This window comes from Cydia fagiglandana, chromosome 16 (assembly GCF_963556715.1).
Source record: "Cydia fagiglandana chromosome 16, ilCydFagi1.1, whole genome shotgun sequence".
Taxonomy (NCBI): domain Eukaryota; kingdom Metazoa; phylum Arthropoda; class Insecta; order Lepidoptera; family Tortricidae; genus Cydia; species Cydia fagiglandana.
Window position 1 is genome coordinate 10,617,545 of NC_085947.1, and position 25,539 is coordinate 10,643,083.

The following is a 25,539-nucleotide window of genomic DNA, read 5'->3' on the forward strand; positions in this document are numbered from 1 at the left end:
TTAAATATACTGCACGCCGAACTGCATACGTTCTCGAACCAACATAACTCGAGGTGCAAGCATATATGTATTAGGTACTTATGTAAGGAATCAGGAGTTAATAAATTGCATGATAATTAAATCCAATACATACGGAAAAGATGTATCTTTAAAGTGGAGACATTTTTACAGCACTCAAGTTCGCTCTTATTCTTTTTGCGACCAATTTTATATTACATACATCGACTTGATAAAAGCTGGAAATGCTTTCAAGGAAAGTCGCGTGAGTGCAACAGAAATATTTTAACACGTTATTTGTGTACACTCGTGCAAGTCGTGCCAGGTCGATGAATGAATGAAATGGGGTGACCGACACTTAGTCGTGTACTCTCGAGCTAAAATTAAATAGTAATCAGTTATCCGATGTGAACCCTGTAGAAATATAGGTACCCGTACAGAGGTCGTACGTACAAGTACACGGGTACTTGTACAAGTACAAAATAAATTCGAGTTTTGAACTCATATGTGACGTTCCACTGCAAAAGGTATCGCGGTTATGGCGGTTAGCGCTTACGCTATTAATAACGCCGTTCCAATATTATTGCCGCGCTATGCGACGTAAGCGCCAGCCGTTTGCCGTGGAACGTCACATATAAGAAATAAAAGAATGTTCCAAATTCAAAACAGCAAAAATTGCCCACTTACGAGAATACAGTAGTTTTAACAACTTCGTATACGAGTAGATTCGCTCCAAAACCTGAGTCGTCGATGTTGGTGTGAAGACCGCCAGGCTAAGTGGGACTGGGCTAGACATGTCTGCCGGATGCATGATGATAGATGGGCCAAAATAGCCACTAGCTGGCATCCGCAGGGTAGTCGTGGCAGAGGCAGACCGAGAAAGAGATAGACATCTATTAGATATCTTTTAGACATCGCCAAGATACGATAACGATATGTTTAAGATCTAACCTGTCAAATTTGACATTTGCGCGATTCTGGATAAACTCTTGAACGATTTCCACAGGATATGACTTAGTGATCCAGTTCACATCTAATCTCTTACTCTATCTAACGTAAAAGTGACATTGGTTGCCCGAATTGCGCTGCAAAAGAGAACTAGTTGATATCTAAACTATAACGTATCTAGAATGGATCTAGTACGTGTCGTCACTTGTGAATATCTTGAAGTTCGAATACGGCAGTTGGATGCATTCCAACGGGACTGGCGGGATCTTGCTCAGTGAAAGGAGGATTGGAAAGGGAGAGGGGAGGCCTTTGCCCAGTAGTGGGACGGGACACACACATAGGCTAACAAAGAAAAAACCTATAGGTACCTACTATGAATGTAAAAAGATAATGTATTTATTAGAAGTACCGCCACTTGGACTCCCCATTGTCGAAACGTACCACTTCCAACCCGCTCCTTAGATAATGAATGAGTCATTCGCAACTCCCGAATTAGTTTTTTCCTCTATAAAAATTGTAGGCATTTTATTCATCATCTTAACTTTCGGGAACAAAAAGGATAAATTATAAATTTAAGTTTGTTTGACCCAATTCCATTGTGCTAATAAATCCAATTCGGTATAAGTAAATCATGAACGTGAGTGTAATTCGCACGGCACGCGTTTGTGACCAGCGCAGCGACCCGAAATTCATGAAACAGCCGCATGAGGCTTCAGGCATTACAGGCACTATTTATACACCTACAACATTAGTCTAGGGGCCCGATTCGGATTTTGAAATAGACATCTATTAGATATCTTTTAGACATCATCAAGATACGATAACGATATGTTTAAGATCTAACCTGTCAAATTTGACATTTGCGCGATTCTGGAGATAGTCTTGAACGATTTCCACAGGATACGACTTAGATATCCAATTCACATCTAATATATATCTTACTCTATCTAACGTAAAAGTGACATTGGTTGCCCGAATTGCGCTGCAAAAGAGAACCAACTAGTTGATATCTAAACTATAACGTATCTAGAATGGATCTAGTACGTGTCGTCTCTTGTGAATATCTTGAAGTTCGAATACGGCAGTGGGTAAGTAGCGTGCATTGATCGCATCAATCATGTCGATTTGGAATTGTAAATTTGTATAATGTAATAGCGTAAGTAAAGCAAAAAATGCCGAGACAGCGCTAGGAAGATGATGATGTTAAGACTGCTAAAATGATAGCCTTTTTTACCCGACTACGGCAACGCAAAAGGAGGGTTATGATTTGCTTTACTGTGGTTAGAAAATAATCTGCAAATATCTATAGCCTTAAAGAAATTTATAATGATAAAGGCCAAAACAATACTTTCTAATTTGTGATCTTACTTAGTGAAATGGGAATAAGTAATTAAATCCATGGCCCTGCTTAGTGCTTGTGTGATATATATATCATATTATATGAGATATGACTCGATGACTCGATCTCAATAACATGTGTTTAGTGCCTTATTTCACTGTAATAAGAGAGAACATCTATATACACACACACTTTTGAGGTAGACCGTACTGCGACATAACTACAAGGTACAGTCGATTTACCATGACATTAGAAGTATCCTTTCTGCATTGACCTTCTCGCAAAAAAGGGGCGGCAATATTAAATGAAGCAACCAGCAAGGTCACGAGTAGAAAAAATCAGTTAATTGCTTACTATGAGAAATTATAATAAGCAATTAATAGATTCTCTCTATTCGTTTTCTTGACTAATGGCTATCGTCATCAAGTCAAAGAAAGCAGAGTTGAGACAACTAACTAGAAACACAGATAGCCTAACAAATAATATCCGACAACTGTCATCAAAATTATATATAAATCAATCATTTACCTATTGCACCATGGTAAAAACAAGAGGTGTTACAACATTTATACAAGTAGGTACCTCATGGACCCCAAAAGGGTATGAAAAACGTTTCCTTAAACTGAGATTTATAATTATTAATGTAACTATGTCATGCAATAAAGCAGAAATTGAATTCATGATCTGATCAAAATTTATGGCCATCGATTGGACTGAATGAATTTACTGTCTGCAATTACTCGTGTCCACTCATTCGGCATAAACTTATAAGCGGATTAAATACGAATAGAACGGCGGTGCATCATCCATACATATGTGCCGGATTCTGTTGTTGACTAAATCCGGTAAGCCACAGCGGAGGTTGGCGCAATTTTTCTAGCGACTCTTTTAAATCTGTACCTTTATTATTCATTACATTGTGGTTAACTTGATTACCACAGAAGGTTAGATAACGATTTGTAGAGTTTCTAAATAATTACCTATTACTAAGGTCTGTGAAATTATGTAACGCAATCCAATGGAAATTGATGCGTTCGTGCATATCATCAAGAATGCGCCAAAATTTGCGGAATTTTACTTATAACATATAACTCACATATAAGTATCGTACCCAACGTAATCATTTCTAATGCCACCATTCTAAGCTAGTCATAACTTGGTACCACCCTGTACTCGCTAGACCAAAGTCGTGGACTGAATCCAGAATATAAATTAAGCCGTTCGCAAGCCGCGGACAAATAGATATGATGAACGTTTGCTCGACACGTAAGATTCCATTGTAAAGTATGTGTTTTGAATAATTCCAATTTCGTAGAATTGCCTAACGATCGATCGAATTTTGAGAACGTATGACATAAAATTTTGTAACACCTCGTTTTACGTGAGAGGAATGTCAATTACGTTTTTACTTCATACTAGTCAGATGTTTTTAGATGTAGGTGGTATGTACCTATTATACATATAGCTACCTAATCCTAATAAATACTTCTCGGCTTAGGATATCGTAAAACTGTGTGGAAAAGTTTTGCAAGCGTCTTTGCTGTTAATAAGAATAATAAGCACTTATATAGTACGTCGATTCCTCACTCTGCGGCCCTGATCACCGGCAGCTTGGGCCCTGCCCCGCTGCCGGCGGCACCCTAGGTTAGGTTTTTTATAATGTGTTTATATGTAGGTAGTTTTTATTGATTTTTTATGTGCTTTTGTATTTTACTTTTATATTCAAGTTATAAACAACCTAACTTAAGATGAAAAATAAATAAAGAAAATAAGCACTTGTACAAAAATATTGGACAAAACGTAATTAACATTCTAAGTGATATTAACTATTATGAATTATTTTGAAATACCATTTCGGTCTTGGATTTTAATCTGTATTGTATTTGATATCAAGTGCAGACATCAAAATATGTAGGTGTGTCATCTTGCTAAAATAATGTAGGTAAGGCATACTGTCTTGTAGTAATACCGACATACCAACTCTTTATGTGGTCAGACTCAAGTAACCAGGGAAAAGATAAAGTACCATGACGTAAGCACCAAGTTATTTTCTCTCCCATTTTCAATCCATTTCTCACACGCTACTCAGAGAGCCTATTCGGCCATTACTCTTGCTTATCGCCCTACAAAATGCCCTTAAGGCGAGTGAATTCATTTATTTGTACGCGTTTTAACAATAGCTAAATACGTATTTTCTGTGATTCTGTGTATTTCCCATCGGGTTGGAGGGTGTATGATAATGCTATGATAAACCATTTTACTGAAATATTTTATAAAAATGCAAATAAATATGTAGGTAGATATATGTAGACCCCGTAAGTTAAAATAATTAGGTTTACTCGTCGTAGTTTTAATTTGATAAGTGTGTGATTATTGAGACTTTACATTTTAGAATAAAGAATTATATAATCTAATAACTAGGTATATTTCCCACTTTGTGAATATTGTACGTTAAGCCGTTAACTGACTAAATAGAGTATAAAAGATTTTCGCGTATCGTTCGCTTCATTGCTTTTAGCGCAAAATACAAGCCGTTTCCGTTATAGTTACCTTATTCCATTTTTAACGAGTTCTCTCTAAATCGCAAGTCACGAACACAAGTTAATGTGTGTGACAAATTGCTCAAAGTCGTCAAACTAGGGACAGTCACTAAGCAAATTTGTACTGTCAATTTGTCACAATTTATTTAACCGATTTTTCCGCTGCAGCCTTCGAAATAAAATTACCTGTATACATACAGGATTTAAAATTGTGCCCACATTTCCATTTCGCATTCACATTGCGCGCCCGTAATCAATTAGTGTTTGCGAAATGTGCCGCGGCCACTAAAAGTTAACTTTCCGTTAAAGGAAAATGCATCGAAGCATAAGCACGTACTTTACCGTAAATAGAATTTCAAAGGCAGTTTCTCTTAACTTTTCGAATCAATGTTTCAAATACACTTGAGTTTTTCGTAAATGTTTGAACAAAGAGCTAGACCTGAGGCGCTGTAAAAAGGCGTCCGGGACACGTTCAGGTGGCGACCGAGCCGGACAACCCTGGCTCGAGTGTCTGCCCACTCGACCGAGGCCCTCGAGCTCACCCGAACACGTTGAACAATTTTTGCCTTCTCTGCCGTTCAGATTTTACAATACTCGATGTTTTTGGCAAAAGTTTCTAGATACCGGAATATGACGTGACTCGTCAGCTGCCAGAAATCTTCTTGAAAGCTTTCAATAATATCCAAATAGAAATTATAGCACTAGAAATTATAACGTTACCGACCGCACAGGAAATGTAAGCAGTACAAAACGAAAGGCTTGCTTTTTTTTTTTTATCTACGTATTTAGAAGGAGCCTTTATCTATGAAAGGCTTGCTGCGATCAAATTGAGAATTCAAGTTTACATTTTAAAAGCAAGCAAACTAGTTCAGAGCGCCCGGGGCGGATGGCAAATAATTTCTATCCGTGTAAATTTTCCACTGCATTGAGTAATAAAGTAGCCGGTTGTTTCTGAATCTTCCTTTGTATGTTTTATATAAAAACTGCACAGATATACATAAATAAATAAGTCTTGATAAGTCTTGTAAATATGTAATTACTAACAATTTTATGGATATGTATGTCTGAATTAAATAAATGAATTGAATTGAATTGAATAAATGTAATCAGAGTAATTAGTAATTCGTGTAACTAGAGAGCAAAGTTAGTTATCACTACGAGTGCTAATTTATAATCCCGAGGAAGTGGAATCACGAGCGAGGAAAAATGCAAAAAAGAATTTGTCTCTTCACATATATTTTTTTTATATTAGGTATTTTATAATCACACAAAATAAATACAGGCAGGACAATACATAGAATAGAAGAACAACCAAAATTTATATATGACGTGTCAAATAAATTTCATTTCATTTCACAAACCATCGAGTCAACGTCATTACAGGCAGCTAACGTTAGACGGCTTGCGGCTGTCTTTTGATCATGGAGACACTCCGCTAAAGAAGGACCCTCGAAAACGTGATAAAGCCTGCCGGGACTAAGAACTTTCTCAGAATATACGGGTACCTATTCCTATAATTCAAAACCTTTGATGAGCAGGTAGCTAATCTGATGATAAATATTTGAGATTAGCGAGTTTGTTAAAAAATATACAAAACTACTTACATAAAACGGAAAATAACCTGCAGAATCGGATCTGTTTTTTATCTACATCTCTGTACACAAACTACAATAAATAACATTTTCCTATGTAGTAAAAAGTTTTGTTCAAATAAAGTAACTCAATTTCGCAAGCTTGAATGAATTAGTACCTTTCAAATCTGAAAGCAAACAAACATGTAAACAAATTATCCGAATACGAAATAATAAAAAGTCGAAACTGAATTTCGTGATACAATTTCACCGTGAACCTGAATTTCAAATACACAAAGCAAGTGAATCATTGAATAAAACAACTGGCGGTCTGAAATAAAGCCATTGTAGGAAACGAGGTAGGTCGCAAAAGTACCTATACCTTCATAAGGTCCAGTTTTCAATCAAATTTCTATTAATATTCCACAAAGCCATCGCTCGTGTAAATCATAAAAATGATATATTTCTAAGTCCATACTAAACCACTTCATTTCCCTTCGTAGTAGTGATTTGCTGAAAGCTTTATTGAAGCTACTTGCTTACAGAACTTTGAATAAGTGTAACTTTTCCACTTCATTTGATTAAAGCACATACAAAAATATATGTGTTAAGCTTGACATTATTTTAAAATGTTATAAGTAAATTGTACACTCCTCTTAAATAAATTGGAATTCGGGTAGGTACGTTACATCAGACGAAAACTTATTAATTAAGAAATTATTAATTATACTCTTTCTTGCCTCAATTGACATACAAGTATGTTATTTTAGGTTGGACGTAACAAAGTTGAGATAATCCTCCCAGGTCACTTTACAAGAGTTTGAGTAGTTTGACTAACTTGTGCGACTTTGGTAGGGTTTAAACCCTACTGTTAGCCTTTAGCGGATGAAAGCTAAGTTTCATGTAACATAGATTGGCTTTATTTGAAACTTAACTTTGTCTTAAGGGGCCCACTGATTACCAGTCCGCCGGACGATATCAGCCTGTCAGTTGACCGCAAAAGGCCACACACTAACAGTTTTCTGTCAGTTTTCGGCCTGACGACTTACACGAACTGATCGTGTGTGGCCACCTGACGATTCCAGTCAGCGCCGACAGATATTCGCCGGACAGTCCGTGGCCTCGAGTCCAGTCAAACACACATGATGAGGTAGCCGGCCGGCGATCGACACACGTTACAGCATTAGTAAATTCTATTTTATTCCTAATACTTAAGAGTTCATAGTCCCTAATAAGCAATATAAGCATACGACTTTTTGTCTTCGAACATCACGGATCCAATACTTAATTCTTTGAGGCTGATATTTGCTTGTAATTTCATACACAATTTACGGCCAGTAGACCTTATTAATCTTAAATACGGTAGGGCTTCTGTCAAATTGAAATAAAATTATTCCGAATGTGCAAACTACGTCACCAGATGTCAGTATAAAATTTATACAATTTTAAGGCCTGAATACAACAATGCGAAGGTTGCATGTATCTAGTTTGTCAAGACTTTTCTTTATTTATCATGTTGTTACCTCGCAACTGTTGTTTACTGTCAGTCAAAAATAAATGTCGTAAAGAGAATTATAACATAAACCTTATTTTTTCTCTATTAATTTTAAATGTGACATATTGTATTTGCGTGGCTTATATATTCGAAAATACAGACATGATTATTGATTGCTGGAAGTGTAACCGAGAAAAAAAGGAGCAAGCATTGAAAGATTCAAATAGGGAAATCAGCCTCCCAATATTACCTAAAACACTGGTTAAAATTTTTATAGTTCTCAAGATAACGCCGGGAGGTATACCATCGTTGGCGTTCACGGCAGCTAGCAATGAAAAGACTAGCTATGAAAAATACCTTTATAAGAAAATCGAAAACATAATATCACAATTCTGATTTTTTTCATGACTGACATTCTGCAAAAATTGTGCGATTTGATTCTATAAAGTACGCTATAAAGACACGTGGTAGGAACACTAGCGCAAGTATGGAGATACCTCACCTAACCTAACCGAAGTACCTGCTTAGACAAGAGATAAGATCTATGCCTGAAATTCTTCAGCTACAAGGTGGATCCGAATTATGACAACATTAATTCATTCCGTTTTAAGTTAAAAGAATATCTGGAGCAAACTGTGTTCGGCGTTACAGAGCGTGGCGTGGCGATATTACCTACCTGCAATTCTCCTACTATTTGACAATTATTACAAAAAAAGGATATGGAGTTAGAAGCTGCAAGCGGTGGATTCAACCTACTTTTACTTACACAGGCTCTTATTTAGGTGCTATCTTTGTATACCAAATTGAAAGAAATGAAAATACTTTACTGTTATGTTTTTGTTTTATTCATTCTACTCTTTAAAACCTTTTCTACATAATATTAGGTCCACTTGGGCGGTTTACGAGTGATTTTTTTGTTTGATACCTTGTAATAGATTTTTATAATTTACAAGAAATCAAACAAAAAAATTACGTACATCACCAGATATAGTAATCCACTTCGTCACCTTTTTCTGGTAGTATTTCGTTTCTTTAACGGTCTGGCGCCCCCTACGCAGAGTTACGCGTAATATTCCCTATTGATAACCTTCGTCCTTCTCAGATTTGAAAGTCAGTTAGGTAATAAAAGCTTGTAAAATAGTTTCTGGTTGGGCCAGTAATTGACTGGTAAAGAATAACTTAAAACATTAAGTCCACCTTTTGTACCTTTAACTTGTTTTGTGCAATAAAGTATGAAATAATGAAATAAATAAATATTTAAAGTACATCCTATTTTACTAGTAGAAATAATAAATAGGACCAAACAATGGAACTGTTACAATTATAGAGTAGGTAACTACTTTATGCAATCTGTTTAATTACGTAGGCAAACATAAGAAAAACATCAAAATCAAATTTCATGTAACTAATAAAATAACTAAAAAAGTTTCATAATTTCAATTATAGAGGACCTTTGGTTCCAAAGGACCAGAACCAGAGCTTTGGTTGCAACTATTGAGGTTTTCCATTTATCCAAGTAACCAATTAACCAGGTTTCACTGTAGTAGTAAAATATAGGTTTACATTTTTTGCCTTATTACAAAGGAATAAGGTCCAAAAGTGTAAACATTATCTTTGACGTCGACAGTCCATTTTGAGGAAAAAATTAAACTAGTTGAAAAACACGAAACTGAAGGCTCTCGACTGACAACAGATGACGGCCAACAGGCCACCGGCCGGCTATCTGATAATGTGTGTGTAAATTGGCCTGCAGGCCACGGACTGTCCGGCAGATATCTGTCGACGCTGACCGGAATCGACGAGCCGTAGTCCGAATAGCCGTCAGTCCAAAATCTGAAATAGAACTGTTAATGTGTGGCCTGCTGCGGTTAACTGACAGGCTAACATCGTCCGGCGAACTGTCAATTTGTAGGGATCTGTCAAAATTATATCAGACTATTGCCGGCAGGCGGCCGTACGGTGGGAAAATGACGACTCGTCTGTAGTCGCAGAGGTGGCAGCAGACCATTGCCGGCCGGCAATAATCGCTTATGTTTGTGGACGTTATTGGTCTAGGACGGCAGGTCGCCCGATAAGGCCAGAGACTGCAGGCGGACTGGTAATCAGTGGGCCCCTTTAGTCTTAGGTACCTATACCCTATACATAATAATATATCCCTTCAAATACCCCTATTTAATTTCACTGGTGACTACACTGCGAATCTCTTTCGCCGACATTGTTTTAAAAGCTCATTTTCTTAGCGTGCAAGCCAGTATTTCAATCGTTACATGTCCATATCGTATGCCGTCTCGTCTCAACTCTTTTCCCAAATTTTAGGTATGTTTTGTTGGTTGTGTTTTTTATTTTCCTCGCAAAAGTCAAATAATCAGGTTTCGAATTGAAAAAATTACAAGAGAAAGGCGTGAAGTTTGCTAATTAAATTTTAGGCAACCGAATACAACACTACTATTTTTCAAAAACTCCACTCTCTGAACCTACGGCACCTTAAGACGTAGAATACAAGTACTACATTACATCTATGCTAAATGATAGAAAGCTACAAAGAAAGATTAATGCCAATAGAGCGTCTGGTTTTTTTGGAAGAGATACAAGATGTCTGGTCTCCGCATCGGATTACTTACATGTTGTCTACCGCTTATCTGAAATAAACAGTTGTCTGCGGTTCAGTAACAAATGCAGAACTTTTTGTTTTGCTCGAGTTGCTTGAGTGACAAAGAAGCGTATAATTATTATTTGACATACATTTACAGTATTCATCAATATCTGCCTATCACTGTCACGTAAAATTATGCATCAGACCGTTGAATAGAAAAAGATATTTTTAGAGCCTGTAATCGAAATTTGCATATTCTGACATCAATTTCGCAGGCCCGTAGAAAAGGTCAGGAGAAACCGCCTTGACATTCAATGGTCTGGCCGTGGGAGGTAATAATGCTGAAAATCTACTACACGAAATATAGAAATGATAAGAAAATAAATTTTATATTAATACACACCCAATTCTGAAAAACTATTATTCTACCACCTACTGGGAAGATATTTACGATCAACCAAGTTTTATGTACCACAGATGCAAACAAATATTGTCCCTCGTATAAAATAAAATAAATCCAAATTACACGGTCCAGGCTTTCGTTCGATCATTGAAATGTCGGTTTGAATCAGCTTTGTTAAACGGTGTAACAGCGAATAATACCAGTTGTTTACAGCATAATGTAAATCACTATGCTGCATCACCCTTTATGCGAAGTGCAACATTACACAAAGCTTTGTATAAATTGTGCTTATTATGACCGCACAATACCGACTTAGTTACCGCCGTGCATAATGCTGGCCAGCGCTCGCGATGAATACAGCGGTCACAAAAGGAACGAAACAAAGCAGATTTACTTAAGACGAATAGCTGAGGATAGTTTCTTGTTTAATAAGCGGATTGCGGACAAAAGCATTTCGTTACTAAATAGTAACAAAATACTACTTAGTTTTGAAATACAATACCTACCTGCATTAAATTAATATAAAAATACATTCATAGTGTCTCTTAAATATACCAATAACATAAAAAAATTCCAACATATAAATTTGATTGATTTCTTGAAATCTTGAAGTTAACTCACGAATATTTTATCCTGCCAGTCACTTGTTTCGGTAACCAATAGACCGCCTTTTTAAAATATACCTATAGTAAAAGAGGTATTTTACTTTTATTCATCTAGAGATTAGGTATTCGTAAATTTCAATATAAATAATACGGCTAGGTCATTATTTCAGAATGGTTCAAGGTTAAAATTACACTAAGGCGCATTAAATACGATTAAAAAGTGAACTTGACTGCCAAGTACGGAAGGTTAATTTTAACTGACGTTTACGAGTTTACCGCCGCGTCAGACTGATAATCGGGCGGGAAACAGACGGGCAACTGACAAACTAAGTTTAATGTGCTATATGTGAGACCCGAGCTGGTGAAATAACGCCGATACCCGTGTACGTTCGCTACAATCGTATAGGTAACACAAATTGTCTATTACTTGGAACCTATAACCTTAACTATGTATGTATGTATGTATGACAATTAATGGACTAATTGTAAATGAAATGAGATTGAGATGTGTAATTGTGTAAAAATAGTACTTTTTTGATTTTCGATGTCATGTTGTCTAATACTTCTCACGCAAAAGCCTGAAAGTTAAAGCCTTGGAAAAGAATATGATTTTTCGATTCAAGTAATTACTTAATCATCAGTGATCGGGGATTTCTATGCCACTTGGGGTGAATGACCTCAATCATTATGCTAGTATGGATATGCCGCGGGATTCCGGGATTCGTGTGCGATATAGGAGTGTTTTGGCATGTTACTGTTAATCAATTAATCATGCATTATCTAAGCCGACTGAATCACTTCTTCAAACGCTTATCTTATCTACTAATTATTAGCACCGTAGAATGACATTGTAAATACAAACCGCACTGCAGCTGCTTTTTGCACTCATTATATTATTAAGTGCAAAAATACCACGTGTCTTAATGACAAACAACATCCCGACATAACTGTTAAAATAGAAATACGTACGTACATATGTACGGTTTTTTAAAAATGTTTTACTTAAATTATTATATGTACTTATAAGAACATGTTTGTATAACTTAATATTTTTTTGAATAATATTTTTTCTTTAAATCATAACCAACACCGTTTTTTTACAGTCCTTTATTTTATAAACGAATTACCAACACCGAAATAGCGTTTACTTTTCGAACAGTTTAATTCCTATCGCGGGCCAAGCGGCGTATCCATATTACCATTTCGACTTGATATCCCGCGGTGTGGCATAGAAATCCCCGATCACTGTTAATCATAAATCGGAAATCTGTTATATATGTTGCGTGATGATAATGAATAACGTAACAATGCAACGGTCCGCTAAAGGGTTAACTTTAAACTATTTACACATACATAGTTGCAGTAATGAGAATCACGCTCCCATGCTTCATTTAAACATACCAGTCAAAACCAGTGGCGATTAGTGTACGGTGGCGTAAGCCACTAAACACTACACCGCAAGCAGACAGACGTCATACTACAGTTGCATCATTACTGATACTGATAGCGGGTCACTGCACAAATGCATATGATCTTGATACAGCATCCGACACATGCGACCCGGATATTAACTTATCACTTTCACAACCACCTATCTCTTCATAAATTTACACTTAAATATGAACTTTACCTTGCATTAAATAAGGCCTATTTTGACAGTACGTAACGTATAAAATACAGCTCTGTGGAACTAAGCGATCGATATCTGCCTAATAATATATGGAGATGATGTGTTAATATTAATTACGTGAAATGAGAGCAGCTGCGCGGAAATTCAGATACATGATTAGATTTAATCAGAGTTAAGTCCATTTGCATCACAAAAAGCTCTTCCTAAAAGCAATTCCTAAATTTAGTCTTGTTAACATAATTTCCTAAGAGAAATAAAAGAATATGCGTTACTCTGTTCAAGACGCGCAGTTAATTGTGAAATATTTCTTTTTAGGGTTACGTACCCAAAGGGTAAAAACGGGACTTATTACTAAGACTCCGCTGTCCGTCTGTCTGTCTGTACTAGACTGTATTTCCGCGATAGCTAGGCAGTTTTCACAGATAATGTATTCCTGTTGCCGCTATAACAACAAATAGTTCCCATACAATAAACGTGATTTTTTGCCGTTTTCTGCGTAATGGAACGAAATCCTTCGTGCGCGAGTCCGACTCGGACTTGGCCGGTTTTATTCATTCTTCATTATGCTTTTATTTTCAGTCTAAGGAAAAGTCTGCTGCTTTATTAATTAAACTTTTTTAACTGAATAAAGTTAGTATTTCTGAAATCAAAAAGGCATAAATATCATAGCTGTTTTAAACTTTATTAGTATTATTATATCAATAGTTATTAAATACCCAAAGAGCTGATAAGTGATAATACGAGTATTTACTAGTACCCCTATTCCCCAGATCCTTAATTCCCTTAATAGGTTATTTTTATAGCAATCTTTTGGTGACCAACTACTTAAAATCCTTAATTACCGATAGCGCATTTTAACGACTCATCTCGAAATGAACTATTCCCGTTAACGATTCCCGGAATGGACAATTACGTGTTTTAAAAATTCTTTCAGGTTTAACGCCTGTAATAATCTTTAACGACCGGTATCGTTTCGCAGTAAAGCGACACACTGGTTTTCTTTTCGTTCGGAATACACTTTTTTTTATGTGATGCTTCGGTCGGTGTTAGAACTACGAGTATTATCTATACTTATACTTTTAAGTTAACTCTGTTCACGACGTATACTAGCCGTATCAGCCGTAGCATATGAAAATTAATTTGAATGCGGAGAGAAATGATTTCGATTCCAAGAATTCGACAAACAAAATAATGTTGTATAAGTTTTCCAACGACTAATAGGCATTACTTTACAAGTAAGTATTGAGCCGATTGTACCACAGCTAGGCGTGGTTCACTCCGCGATTTCGTCGCTTTGCAATTTTGGTGGCTAGCCATAAGCCGCGCATGGCGCTGTCGCCACCTATAGCGGCCATATCTGATCGTAACAGACGCGTTTTGTTAGAGAGTGAGTCTTCTGTACAGCGTATTTATTCAGTGCCACAGCGTATTAGCACTCTATAGAGCACTACGCTGTGATTAGGTATGGGTATTACCTGAGATGACCGGTTTCAAACATACTAAACGACATTCCTAGTCGGCCTCTAGTTATACATACTACATACTACAGTCAATTGTGAATATGTATTAGTTGATAAAGAAACCTCGTTTACTCAATTTTATTTAGGGCTGATTTAGACGGCGCGCGCATTCGCATTCGATTTTAGTTACATTGCGGATTGTTGGTTACGTCCAATTCAACCGACCGATCAAAAACCGCAATGTAATACAACTCGCATGCGAGTTCTCGCATCGTCTAAATAGGGCTTTATGCTGGATACCACTGTAGACCGTTTTTTTAACAGTGAACTACCGTACCTCTCCATATTAAGCGCTACATTACAGCCTTAGACTCTGTGCGAAAAAAGAAGAGTCATAGAATGTACAGGCCCTTATATTCCAATACTTTTCCAATCTTTCCAATTCCAATTCCAATCTTTTTCCGCACAGAGTTTCTAGTCTTTATTCGATTATTAATACCCTTTAAGGGGCCCACTGATTAACAGTCCGCCGGACGGTATCGGCCTGTCAGTTAGAACAAATTTTGACAGTTCCGAACAACTGACAGGTCGATACCGTCCGGCGGACTGTTAATCAGTGGGCCCCTTTAAGTTCAAATCCATAGTTACAGCAGGGCAGTAAGCAGCAGACAAAATGACAAAATAGCACCGACTAAGTCTCCGTATGACCTATAAAACGGGTTTTAATTGTTGTTCGAAGGATCTCACGGAAGATTTAAGCATTGTTGCAAGAAAAGCGCTGAGAGGTCTTATCTTTCTTCGACCCGTAGACGAAATTTAACAGATTTAAGAAAAGACTTTTAATACGATTAAATCTTTGCAGCTGCAACAGAACGTGACAAACCGGATATAGCTAACTTAATCAATTGTTTTTTAAACAATACACACCGAAAACATAATATAGGTATGTGAACTGAGATAAAACGTTCTGAGATAAACGTTATTTAACGTTCAAATTCTGAGAACATTTTAGGTGCTCTGAAAGAAATGCTATATTGGAAGCTAAATCGCGTCTTCTAAATTATAAATCTTCGCGTCTTCCTATGTCGCATCACCCCCCGAAAAAAACTTGGTGTGACTAGGGCCAATCGCCGATAAAAAAAAACTTATGTAAATCTTTATAATAGAGCAGTAATTTGTAATAAACATTCCGTGAGTTACATGTAGGTATTGTACGTTATTGAGCAATTTAAATGCAGCGCAATAGGTACCTAATAAGTGCATCGAATTAAGGTTAATTAAAGCAATGACCATTTACTCGTATGTTTGTTGTGATTTGATCGTCCGCTCTATGGCTCGAATGATTTTATTCTCTACGGTGCAATAATAATAGTGTTAATGTGATTAACAATTTGCAAATATGTTTTGATGGTCTATACGGTATTATATAAAGGTACCTAGTAGGTAGGTATTAATTACAAAGCAACTTTTTTAACGGTAAGATTGTGGCTACTCAGTAGGTACAAGGTAAAGTTTAGGTTTAAAACATGTTTCATTGATCTAATTTTTAAAGTGAGATTTCATGACATGACAAGTTGACACAGTTATCAGACGGTGAAGGTAGTGTTAGGTACTTGACGTAAATGAAAATTATCAATCATGTTTTTTAGGGTTCCGTACCCAAAGGGTAAAACGGGACCCTATTACTAAGACTTCGCTGTCCGTCCGTCCGTCCGTCCGTCCGTCCGTCCGTCCGTCTGTCACCAGGCTGTATCTCACGAACCGTGATAGCTAGACAGTTGAAATTTTCACAGATGATGTATTTCTGTTGCCGCTATAACAACAAATACTAAAAACAGAATAAAATAAAGATTTAAATGGGGCTCCCATACAACAAACGTGATTTTTGACCAAAGTTAAGCAACGTCGGGAGGGGTCAGTACTTGGATGGGTGACCGTTTTTTTTTTTGCTTTTTTTTTGCTTTTTTTGCATCATGGTACGGAACCCTTCGTGCGCGAGTCCGACTCGCACTTGCCCGGTTTTTTTAGCATCGAGTCAATGGAGTATTATACCGCGGATATAACTTTTTATTGGCAGAAATGTCAAATCAAAGATTCATAGAACAACATACAATTCAGAGTTATAGGACCAAGCTAAATCTTTATAGCAGCTCTGCATTTGCAATCAAAAAGTGTAGTTTTGCCACCATAATTTATTTAAAAAAAAGATACAAAAAATCTTAACACTTTGATTGTTTTACTTCAAAACATACTAAGTTGTATAGCCTTAAACAAACCTATTTTTATGTAATAAAAGTAAAAATAGTACTTAAGCTCACATTGTTGTTTTAGCTGTAGAGAACAGCGGCCAGCGCCCGAATTCAATGCAGCTATAACCTATCCGATACTTTACTGCCTCACCCGAACGAGCTATCGAGTTTTACAACCTCTACTACAACTATGTATTATTAACTAGTAGGGACCAGTCATAAATTACTAATTTAGTAGGTGTGTAGGTACTAAGTATGTGAACATGACATCCAAATATCAAGGTAAGTATAGATTGAATTTGATAGTTATATTAATAGACCAATTTTATTATCTGGCGCGTAACTGTGGGTTCGTCTTTAGTATCTTTTAATCTAAGTATTGCCGAAAATATTCTCAAAAACTGCAAACGCACCAATGCTACATTTGCTGATAAAAAAAATGAAAATTGCATTCAACTTCGCCCATAAAACGGGAGAAATGTTAGTCGCTGAAACATTTGGGCGCCATCTCATATATATACAATTATACGGCGAAATTGTACGACTATATGTCATGGCCGTACAAACGTACAATTTCGCGCGCTTTGTCGTTGGCTGCTTTGGCAGTCAGTCAGCATCGTTATACATTGAAGAGTTCCATTGTACCGCTTTTATGTTTTATTTACATTATGCTATCCACTATCTTCCGACCACACCTGTACATAAACAAACAATGCTATATTTTTCACCAAGCTCGATCAACTGTCGACCCCGTACCCTCTCACCCATTTTATAAGCTCAATTGAAATCATTAGAGCCATTTTCAAGCAGTAATTTATAAATGTTTTTAAATTCATATTTCTATTACGTTACCCACACTACGCATATCGATACTGACCCTTTTGGATTACCAGCTACAAAGTGACGATAACTATCAAATAATGAAATTGATTACTTTAGATGCAATCTTAATGCAAAGGAAGCTTTTTGGGTGTAAAATCCCGCGTGAATTCCGCGTGAATTTTTTTTAATTTTTTATACATACTCGTAATAGAGGCAATAGCAAAAAAGAGTAAAAATTAAAAAGTGCCAACACTGTAGTGTTGTCCCTTTCAAATCAATTAATATAAGAGAACGGGACGACACTACAGTGTTGCTACTTTTTAATTTCTACTCTTTTTTGCCAGGCTGTATGTTTCTAGTAGATTACTGAAGCTTGCAAAAACTTTTCCGTGAGTATTTCATTTAAGGCGATACTTATTATTTTTGCTACTGTACATAGGTATAACGAACGAATTATGATTCTACACTATGAGAAGTTCCTTTTTGTTTATTTATGATGTCTTCATGACGTGTGTAACATTCTTTCTAACATTGTCTGCTTTTCATAAAAAATACTCTAAGCTTAAAATGAGTTGCAAGACACTCCATTGGCCCACACAATGATTTTAGGGTGGGTCGTGCCAAAAATAGTGTGTAGCTTGGCACAGACCCATATGACCAAGTGTTGAAATACACATTACAGGTCTACTTAGTTATCAAGATGATAATAGCCGAGGATGGTTAGAAACTCGTAAACTAGTCCAAAGTTTATAGGGGTAGAACCGTAGAATAGTTAATTTTGACATCACTTTGCAAGTAGGTAATAACTTATTCAAAACATGCTAAAATAGATAATGCAGTTAGGTATTTGAAATTTCTGATCAAACAGTGCTTTGGATTCCTACTAAACACAATGTGCTGAGATGATTTATTTAGGTACATAAGTAAAACTTATACCAACTAGGTTCACAATACAAGCCATCAGGGTACTTTTTCGATTTATTTTTATATCAGGAATTGTAGGTTTTCGTTAAAAGAAATAGTATGGAGTCAGATTTAATTAAAATTCCCTACAAAATATGTACTAGAAATAGACAACTTAGGTAAATTTTCTGCCTACGTTAACCATTCGTATAAACGACTCCCGCAAGGCGCATTCGTTGAATTTCACGCCACATAAATAGCTTCCATTTGAAATAGTCAAATGCAAAAAGCACGCCATTTGGGAAATAACTCAAATAACTTATGAATTTTAAAATCCATTTAATCACGTCTTTATCTTACTTTATTACAATTGGTGCTCGGTGCTCCCTTCGCTCCCTTTTTATAATTGACTGACGTTGTGTATGATTTACGAAACGGCAATGTTACGGATAAAAATAAAGGTACATTTAAGATTCATTTTCCCTCGTAAAATGTTGAAGAAAGTCGAAAAGGTTACAAAGTAAGTAGGTACTTCAGTCGTCAGTCGTCACTGACATATTGTGCAGATATTTCCGGCTCATTGTTGCAAATTAAAGGCACACTTTTGCGATTTGGCGAAATGGTGAAACAATAAACTTACATACCTATTTAGACTTAAGCGGCATTAGAGAAAAAACTACCTACGGTTTTTAAAGCAAAACAATCGCACGATTAGATACACATGAAAGGGTTGAAAGGTTTTATTATTTATACTATAAATATAATTAGTTACTCACAGACTCTCTCAGAAATACTCACACATGTAATTCTATGGCCTCTATGGGTAACAGATAAAATCATAAGGAATTCGACCCCAGTGGCTACTTACTAAAAGTACTAAGCAAAGGGTAAACATTAAACATATCCTAAAGAATATTTAAGGCTAGTCTAGACACCTAGTTCCATAAAGCCGACCTGCTAAAAAGTGAAGCAAAAATACGACTAAGTAGCTTCATCTTTTTTGATTTTACAAATATCGAGTCAAATTGCATAGGTACATACATCTTAAAGTCTATAATATACTAAACCTATAATGATCATATCTATTTCATAAATATTGCTTCAGAAAAAAATGGTACTTTAATACTGTATCGAAAACAAAAAGCCACATGCAAGTTGCAGTTTTGCACTCTGAGTCAGATCACAAATCGTGTAATCAAATAAAATGACCGATGAGATCATTTTGTGTTCATTGTGTCTTTGTAGCGCTGAGCATTGTAGCATTGTACCGACATGCGTTACTGCCTCGACTTACAACAATAATGTTTACCTCTACCTGAAGTAGTACCTATCGCAAATCCAGAGCAGACATAAAAATATTACAATTTCAACTATCATTTATTTAGGGACCAACTATGAGATCATTTTTGTTAGTACTTACGACTATGACTTATAAACTATTGTTAGTGTTATGCTCTATAATGCTATACAATGTCATTTTGTTACACATGTTAAATATAATTAGAGATAAATAAATTAATTGAAATTAAAAAGAAATAATTATTAAATCAAAATATAATATAACAATAACCATTTGATTAAATGAAAATAAATATTAGAACATTAAATTGAATAAATATGTGTACTTATGCATACAAGTACACTGCTTCAGTAATCAAAGTTAATAATGTTAATTAATAGAAAAATGTCAAAATATTGATAAAATGTCACTTCGATCAATTTCAATTTCTGCGCTTTCTTACGGTTCGATTCGGGAAATGAATTAGAGACTCCTAGATATGAAATAGTAAAGATATGTGACCTTCCACTGCAAAAGGTACCTTATGGCGATTGGCGCCGCGATTCGGGAAATGGATAAGATATTCACTAGATATGAAATATTGAAGACTTATCTTTACTATCAGCCGTATTCGAACAATGAGATACGTCAAATACTAGACATTCAAACGATATGGATTAGATATGTCAGTGTCAAACAAGTGTCAAAAGTGACGTTTTTGTTTGAAGAAATGATGATACTAGTAATTAATAAAAATTGCACCACAAACACGAGTCCTTTTTACCATTTCCTCAAAAAAAATGTCTGGCTAATGGTAAGTACCTATCTATAAAGAAATTAAGCGTGACGCGTTCCTAAAAAAATTGCGCTTAACCATCCAAGTTTATGTATAAATCATTATCAAATCACAACATGGATGTTTGTCATGTAAATATGAATAATATGTAAACACCTAGTCATGATTACTGTTTTACTTAAAACGATAAGTAAGTTATAGGTTGATGTATGTACCTATATAATACTGTTCGAAAATATCTCTTGTTCAAATTCGCATATAAACTATGTCACCATGAAACTTGAGCCGTCATCGCTGAAAGTTTATTGACAAACTTTAGAATATCTTATGAGGAATAATTCAAATTCCACATAGATACTTACTCATACTTTGTTGGTTTTGGCTCCACTCAAAATGCATTGAACTGCCAAAATATACCCAAGTTGAGTAAGTCGATTAATCGTTCAATCACATTACGTTTGCTACACCTTTTTTTAGGGTTCCGTAACCCAAGGGTAAAAACGGGACCCTATTACTAAGACTCCGCTGTCCGTCCGTCTGTCACCAGGCTGTATCTCGTGATCTGTGATAGCTAGACAGCTGAAATTTTCACAGATGATATATTTCTGTTGCCGCTATAACAACAAATACAGAATAAAATAAAGATTTAAGTGGGACTCCCATACAACAAACGTGATTTTTGACCGAATTTAATCAACGTCGGGCGGGGATGGGTGACCGTTTTTATAGATAATGGTACGGAACCCTTCGTTTGCGAGTCCGACTCGCACTTAGTCGGTTTTTTTCCTTAGCATATTTGTGTGTCCCACTGCTGGGCAAAGGCCTCTACCCTGCTTCTCCATCACTCCCGATTTAGCGTTTCCTCCGGCCAGTTGTTAAGGAAGGCGTCAAAATCGTCCCGCCATCTCCGCCTGGGCCTGCCCCGCCCACGTTTCTTAGTCGGCATCCACTTGGTGCCGACACTGCCGACCAACCAGGCTCCAATGCCAATCCAAAACCAATGTCAAAACCGTCAGGCTCAAATGGGATTAGGCTGGCCACGTCTATCGCATGCATCCGGATAGGTGGGCTAGGCTAACATAGTGTAGTGAGCGAAGTCTACCAATAGTAGTTTTCTGTAATCTTTATAATCAAGTATATTTTGTTTGTCTTCAGATTCTACTGGGACCTGTGTATGCTGCTGCTCCTGGTGGCCAACCTGATCATCCTGCCCGTCGCCATCTCTTTCTTCAACGACGACCTCAGCACGCGCTGGATAGCCTTCAACTGTCTCTCGGACACAATTTTCCTTATAGATATCGTTGTTAATTTTAGGACAGGTAAATAATCATTTTTATACAATCTTGCTATTACTTATTACGATTAAGGTTTTTCAATAGCTCGATATCATTTGACACTGTTTTGTTAGCTGGAATAAGAACAGTGAAATAAATCATAGATTAAATCAAACAGCAATTTAAAGAGCTTTGTAGAGGACGAACTTTTGAGACAAATATCTTCTTCTTGAAACTATTCAAGTTATGTTAAGCATATTCCAAAGATTGCTTTTTGTTCTATTTCAGGAATAATGCAGCAAGATAATGCAGAACAAGTGATATTAGATCCCAAGTTAATAGCGAAGCACTATTTGAGGACATGGTTCTTCCTTGACCTCATCTCTAGTATACCACTAGATTATATATTCTTGATCTTCAATCAGGTAAACGTACGTTGCAATTTGGCCGTGTTGTTCTTATTACTGTAGTTTTAAACTGTCTTTTATGTTGTTTTGATATTCTGTTTCAGCATTTGTTCCATTAGAATTTTTTAGTTTTGTTGTTTCGATATTTGTTTCTCATTGTGACCTTGCCCAACTGCCACGAGAGCTTCCAAGGCGACACCGTGTTTCGATTTATAATATCTCGTTTTAAGGTTTAACAGAACAATAAAGGTTTGATGGAATCACTATAGATTCAGTACCAACTACATGTTTCTTCATATTTTCAATATTGTCCACACCTTTATATTGTCTGCACGCATCATTGGTAACCCATATGATTTCCTGTCTGAAGCATTTCTACTCTTCGTCCTATTAGGTGGTCTGGTTTATCTTGACATTCCTTGGATCGTATGGGATACTCAATCCTTTTCTATTGGTTATGGAATCCTTCTTTAAAAATCAGCAATTTCGAACAGTGCACTGGCTGGTTATATATTACATTTTCTAACTGCGCACTTTTAAAAATTCTATTGTACCTGTACCTATACTATAATTATACTTTTGACAATATTTCTGCCTACTTCAAATACAATTATTAATGGTACCATGCACGCCATTTTCTCTTTTCCTATTACTACTAGGTATAACATTTTATTTTTATACCTACATGCCTTTTTTCATACACAGCATGTTTTCAGTGTTTTGGACTAGTATTCCTATATATCAAGTTACTGTTAAATTGTAGTTTTCGTATTTTGTTCGAGTAAATAAATATGGCTGAATTATTTTTATTTCATAACAACACGACCGAATTGTAAAAATAAACACTTCTTTCAATTCTTCTCTTTAATAAAGTAGTTTTGAACAAGACTGTGAAGCTCATTAGGTAAATGAGCTATATTGATCGATATTTGACCCTAACACCTTGCTTAAAACATTCCCTTTTAAATACTGTTTGTTAACAATAGGACACTTTGAAAGTGTGTCAAAGTCACCTTTCTAATAAACAAATATTATTCTTGAACTATCGCACCATCTATGTTATATTAACTAACAAATTCGTGTAAATGAGCAGAATGATGCCCTCCACTAATGCCCATCAGACGTCCCCTGCAACTTTGAATGTAAATTAACAAACCTTAACTGTAACATGACATGTTCGTTGTTATGCTTCAGCACTTTTTTTTGGCTGATACTTACTCTTTCAATATCAGCAAAGCTGCATGTCTTCTACACTTCAAACTGTATAAAGAACGTTGCCAACTAGTGGTTTCCTGGGTGCCCCTAAGATTCTGTTAAAATCTTTCGGGCACCCTGCAATAATACTGGCATTTGAATTATTTTGGTTGTGTTGACAGGACTTTAGTGAAAGCTTTCAAATTCTTCACGCGGGTCGTGCACTAAGGATACTCCGGTTAGCCAAGCTGCTGTCCCTGGTGCGGCTGCTGCGGCTGTCCAGGCTGGTCCGCTATGTCTCGCAATGGGAGGAAGTATATGTAAGCCATCATCTCTACTGATCCACACGCACTCGTATGGGTCGCCTACTTTCTACCACTTACCTACTAACACTGCTCTGACACATTACGCTCACATTTACTAACACGACATAACTAAACAGCCTAATGCAAGCCTAATTCAGGATTAAGAATGTATAATATAAAAATGTATAATAATTAACGATTTGGTTAAAATGCACAGATATAATTATAATGTGTTAATGAGTAACATTTTAAAATTTTCTAGCCAGTAGTGGTCCCAAGTAAATGGAGTGTTGTAATCCTGTATTATACCATCGATCCCGCCCCCCCACTGTATGTAAGCCCCACGTCCCGCTCTGCACTTCTCTTCTGCTTCTCTGCAAGCTTCTTTCTGCCTGAGCACGCTCTCACTCGTGACGTCTATTCTCTCACTTCTTCGCGCCCGAGCCCCGGCCCCGCCGCGCCCCGCGCCCCGCCCGCGCCCCGAGCATCCGTCGACGATCCCCGTCCATCGCTCGCCAACATGACAATATTATTTGCGATACTTTTCATACATTTTTGTTGCCGCTTTTCCGGAGCCTCTAGAAGATGCGCTGACGCCGAATACGCGACCTAATAGATGTAGCTCCCATAAAGCTAATAAATAAAACTAGAGCTTTTTTAATAAAACCACAGAAACGATATCACCTGTATTGTATGAACAATTGGACATACTAAAACACTCCAACTTTTACTTGGCAAAATTAAACAAAAATGAAAAGTAAAACATAAATATTACCTATAGAAACATGCTTGCATAGTGTTAAACCAGAACAGCCAAAATCAATATATCGATTATTCTAATTTATTGAATTCATAAGTACCATGAATTGGGCTGCAACAATAAAGACCATAAAGACCAGTCCAAAATCTGTTGCGACGTCACAAGCTCGAGGATACGGGTATTGGTTTCCAAGCGGAGATTCAGAGAGAAGTGGAGTAGGCACGGGGAGGGTGGAGGCAGACTGGCGTCCTCGCAGTGACGGTGTTGTGTGCAGATGAGCCCCGCTCCGCAGCCGCGCGCCGCGCCGAGCGACGCCGAGAGCACCGGCTCGCGCGACCTCGTCACGCAGGTGCTGCTGTGCCTTCTGCATGCCGTGGCCCTCCCGTCCCCTAGCTAGCATAGGGGCCTAGCCCGCGTCCTGTTCGTCTCGGTGTTAGTGCATCCTGTATGTGCCCCGCGTCCGCTGCTACCCGCACGCGTCTAGTACCCCGCCCCGCTCCGCCCGCTATTCCGCGTCTACCTTGCCCGCCAAACCTATCCGCGCTCACGCCGGGCGCGCCTGGCTCTCTTCCTACTATCTTGTGTTTCTCGCTTGTTTTCTAGATCTTGCAGAATCTTCAAAAAAAGCGCACGGAACGAAGGGGACGTCTCAGCTCCGACGTTGCCAAAAAGAAGGGTCACACCAAAAGCAATCTGATCTTCAAGGTAACCAGGGTCGGCACGAGCCGGCGCGCATGTGCTCGTTCGCCCGCTTAGCATGCTGCCGGCGCCGCCCGGCGCCCTAGTCCGCTGCGTTCGCTTCGCTTCCTCTCTTACGTTTCTGTTTCCGACCCTGTCCCGCCGGCGGCCGCGCGGGCGGACGCGCGAGGCGGCGAGGCAGCAGGGGTCTCGCGACCGTGCGGCGGCCACGGCCGCGCGACCTCCTGACTGCCTCCTCACGCATGCGAGCTCGACACAAATCGTCTCACG

General features: G+C 37.3%; 1 protein-coding gene across 11 annotated transcripts in view; it reads left to right on the plus strand.

The window, feature by feature from the left end:
- Positions 1 to 25,539, plus strand: part of LOC134671975 (potassium/sodium hyperpolarization-activated cyclic nucleotide-gated channel 2) — a 287,227-nt gene that overhangs the window by 255,159 nt on the left and 6,529 nt on the right. For 7 of the 11 annotated variants that reach the window (XM_063529861.1, XM_063529863.1, XM_063529870.1 and 4 more), the window contains 4 exons: positions 21,786 to 21,949; positions 22,193 to 22,335; positions 23,688 to 23,825; positions 25,174 to 25,275. In XM_063529861.1, the coding sequence (XP_063385931.1) occupies positions 21,786 to 21,949; positions 22,193 to 22,335; positions 23,688 to 23,825; positions 25,174 to 25,275 (547 nt within the window). Of the gene's footprint in view, positions 1 to 21,785; positions 21,950 to 22,192; positions 22,336 to 23,687; positions 23,826 to 24,844; positions 24,920 to 25,173; positions 25,276 to 25,539 lie in introns of all 11 variants that reach the window. The other 4 variants (XM_063529872.1, XM_063529864.1, XM_063529865.1 and 1 more) reach the window with 4 other exon arrangements.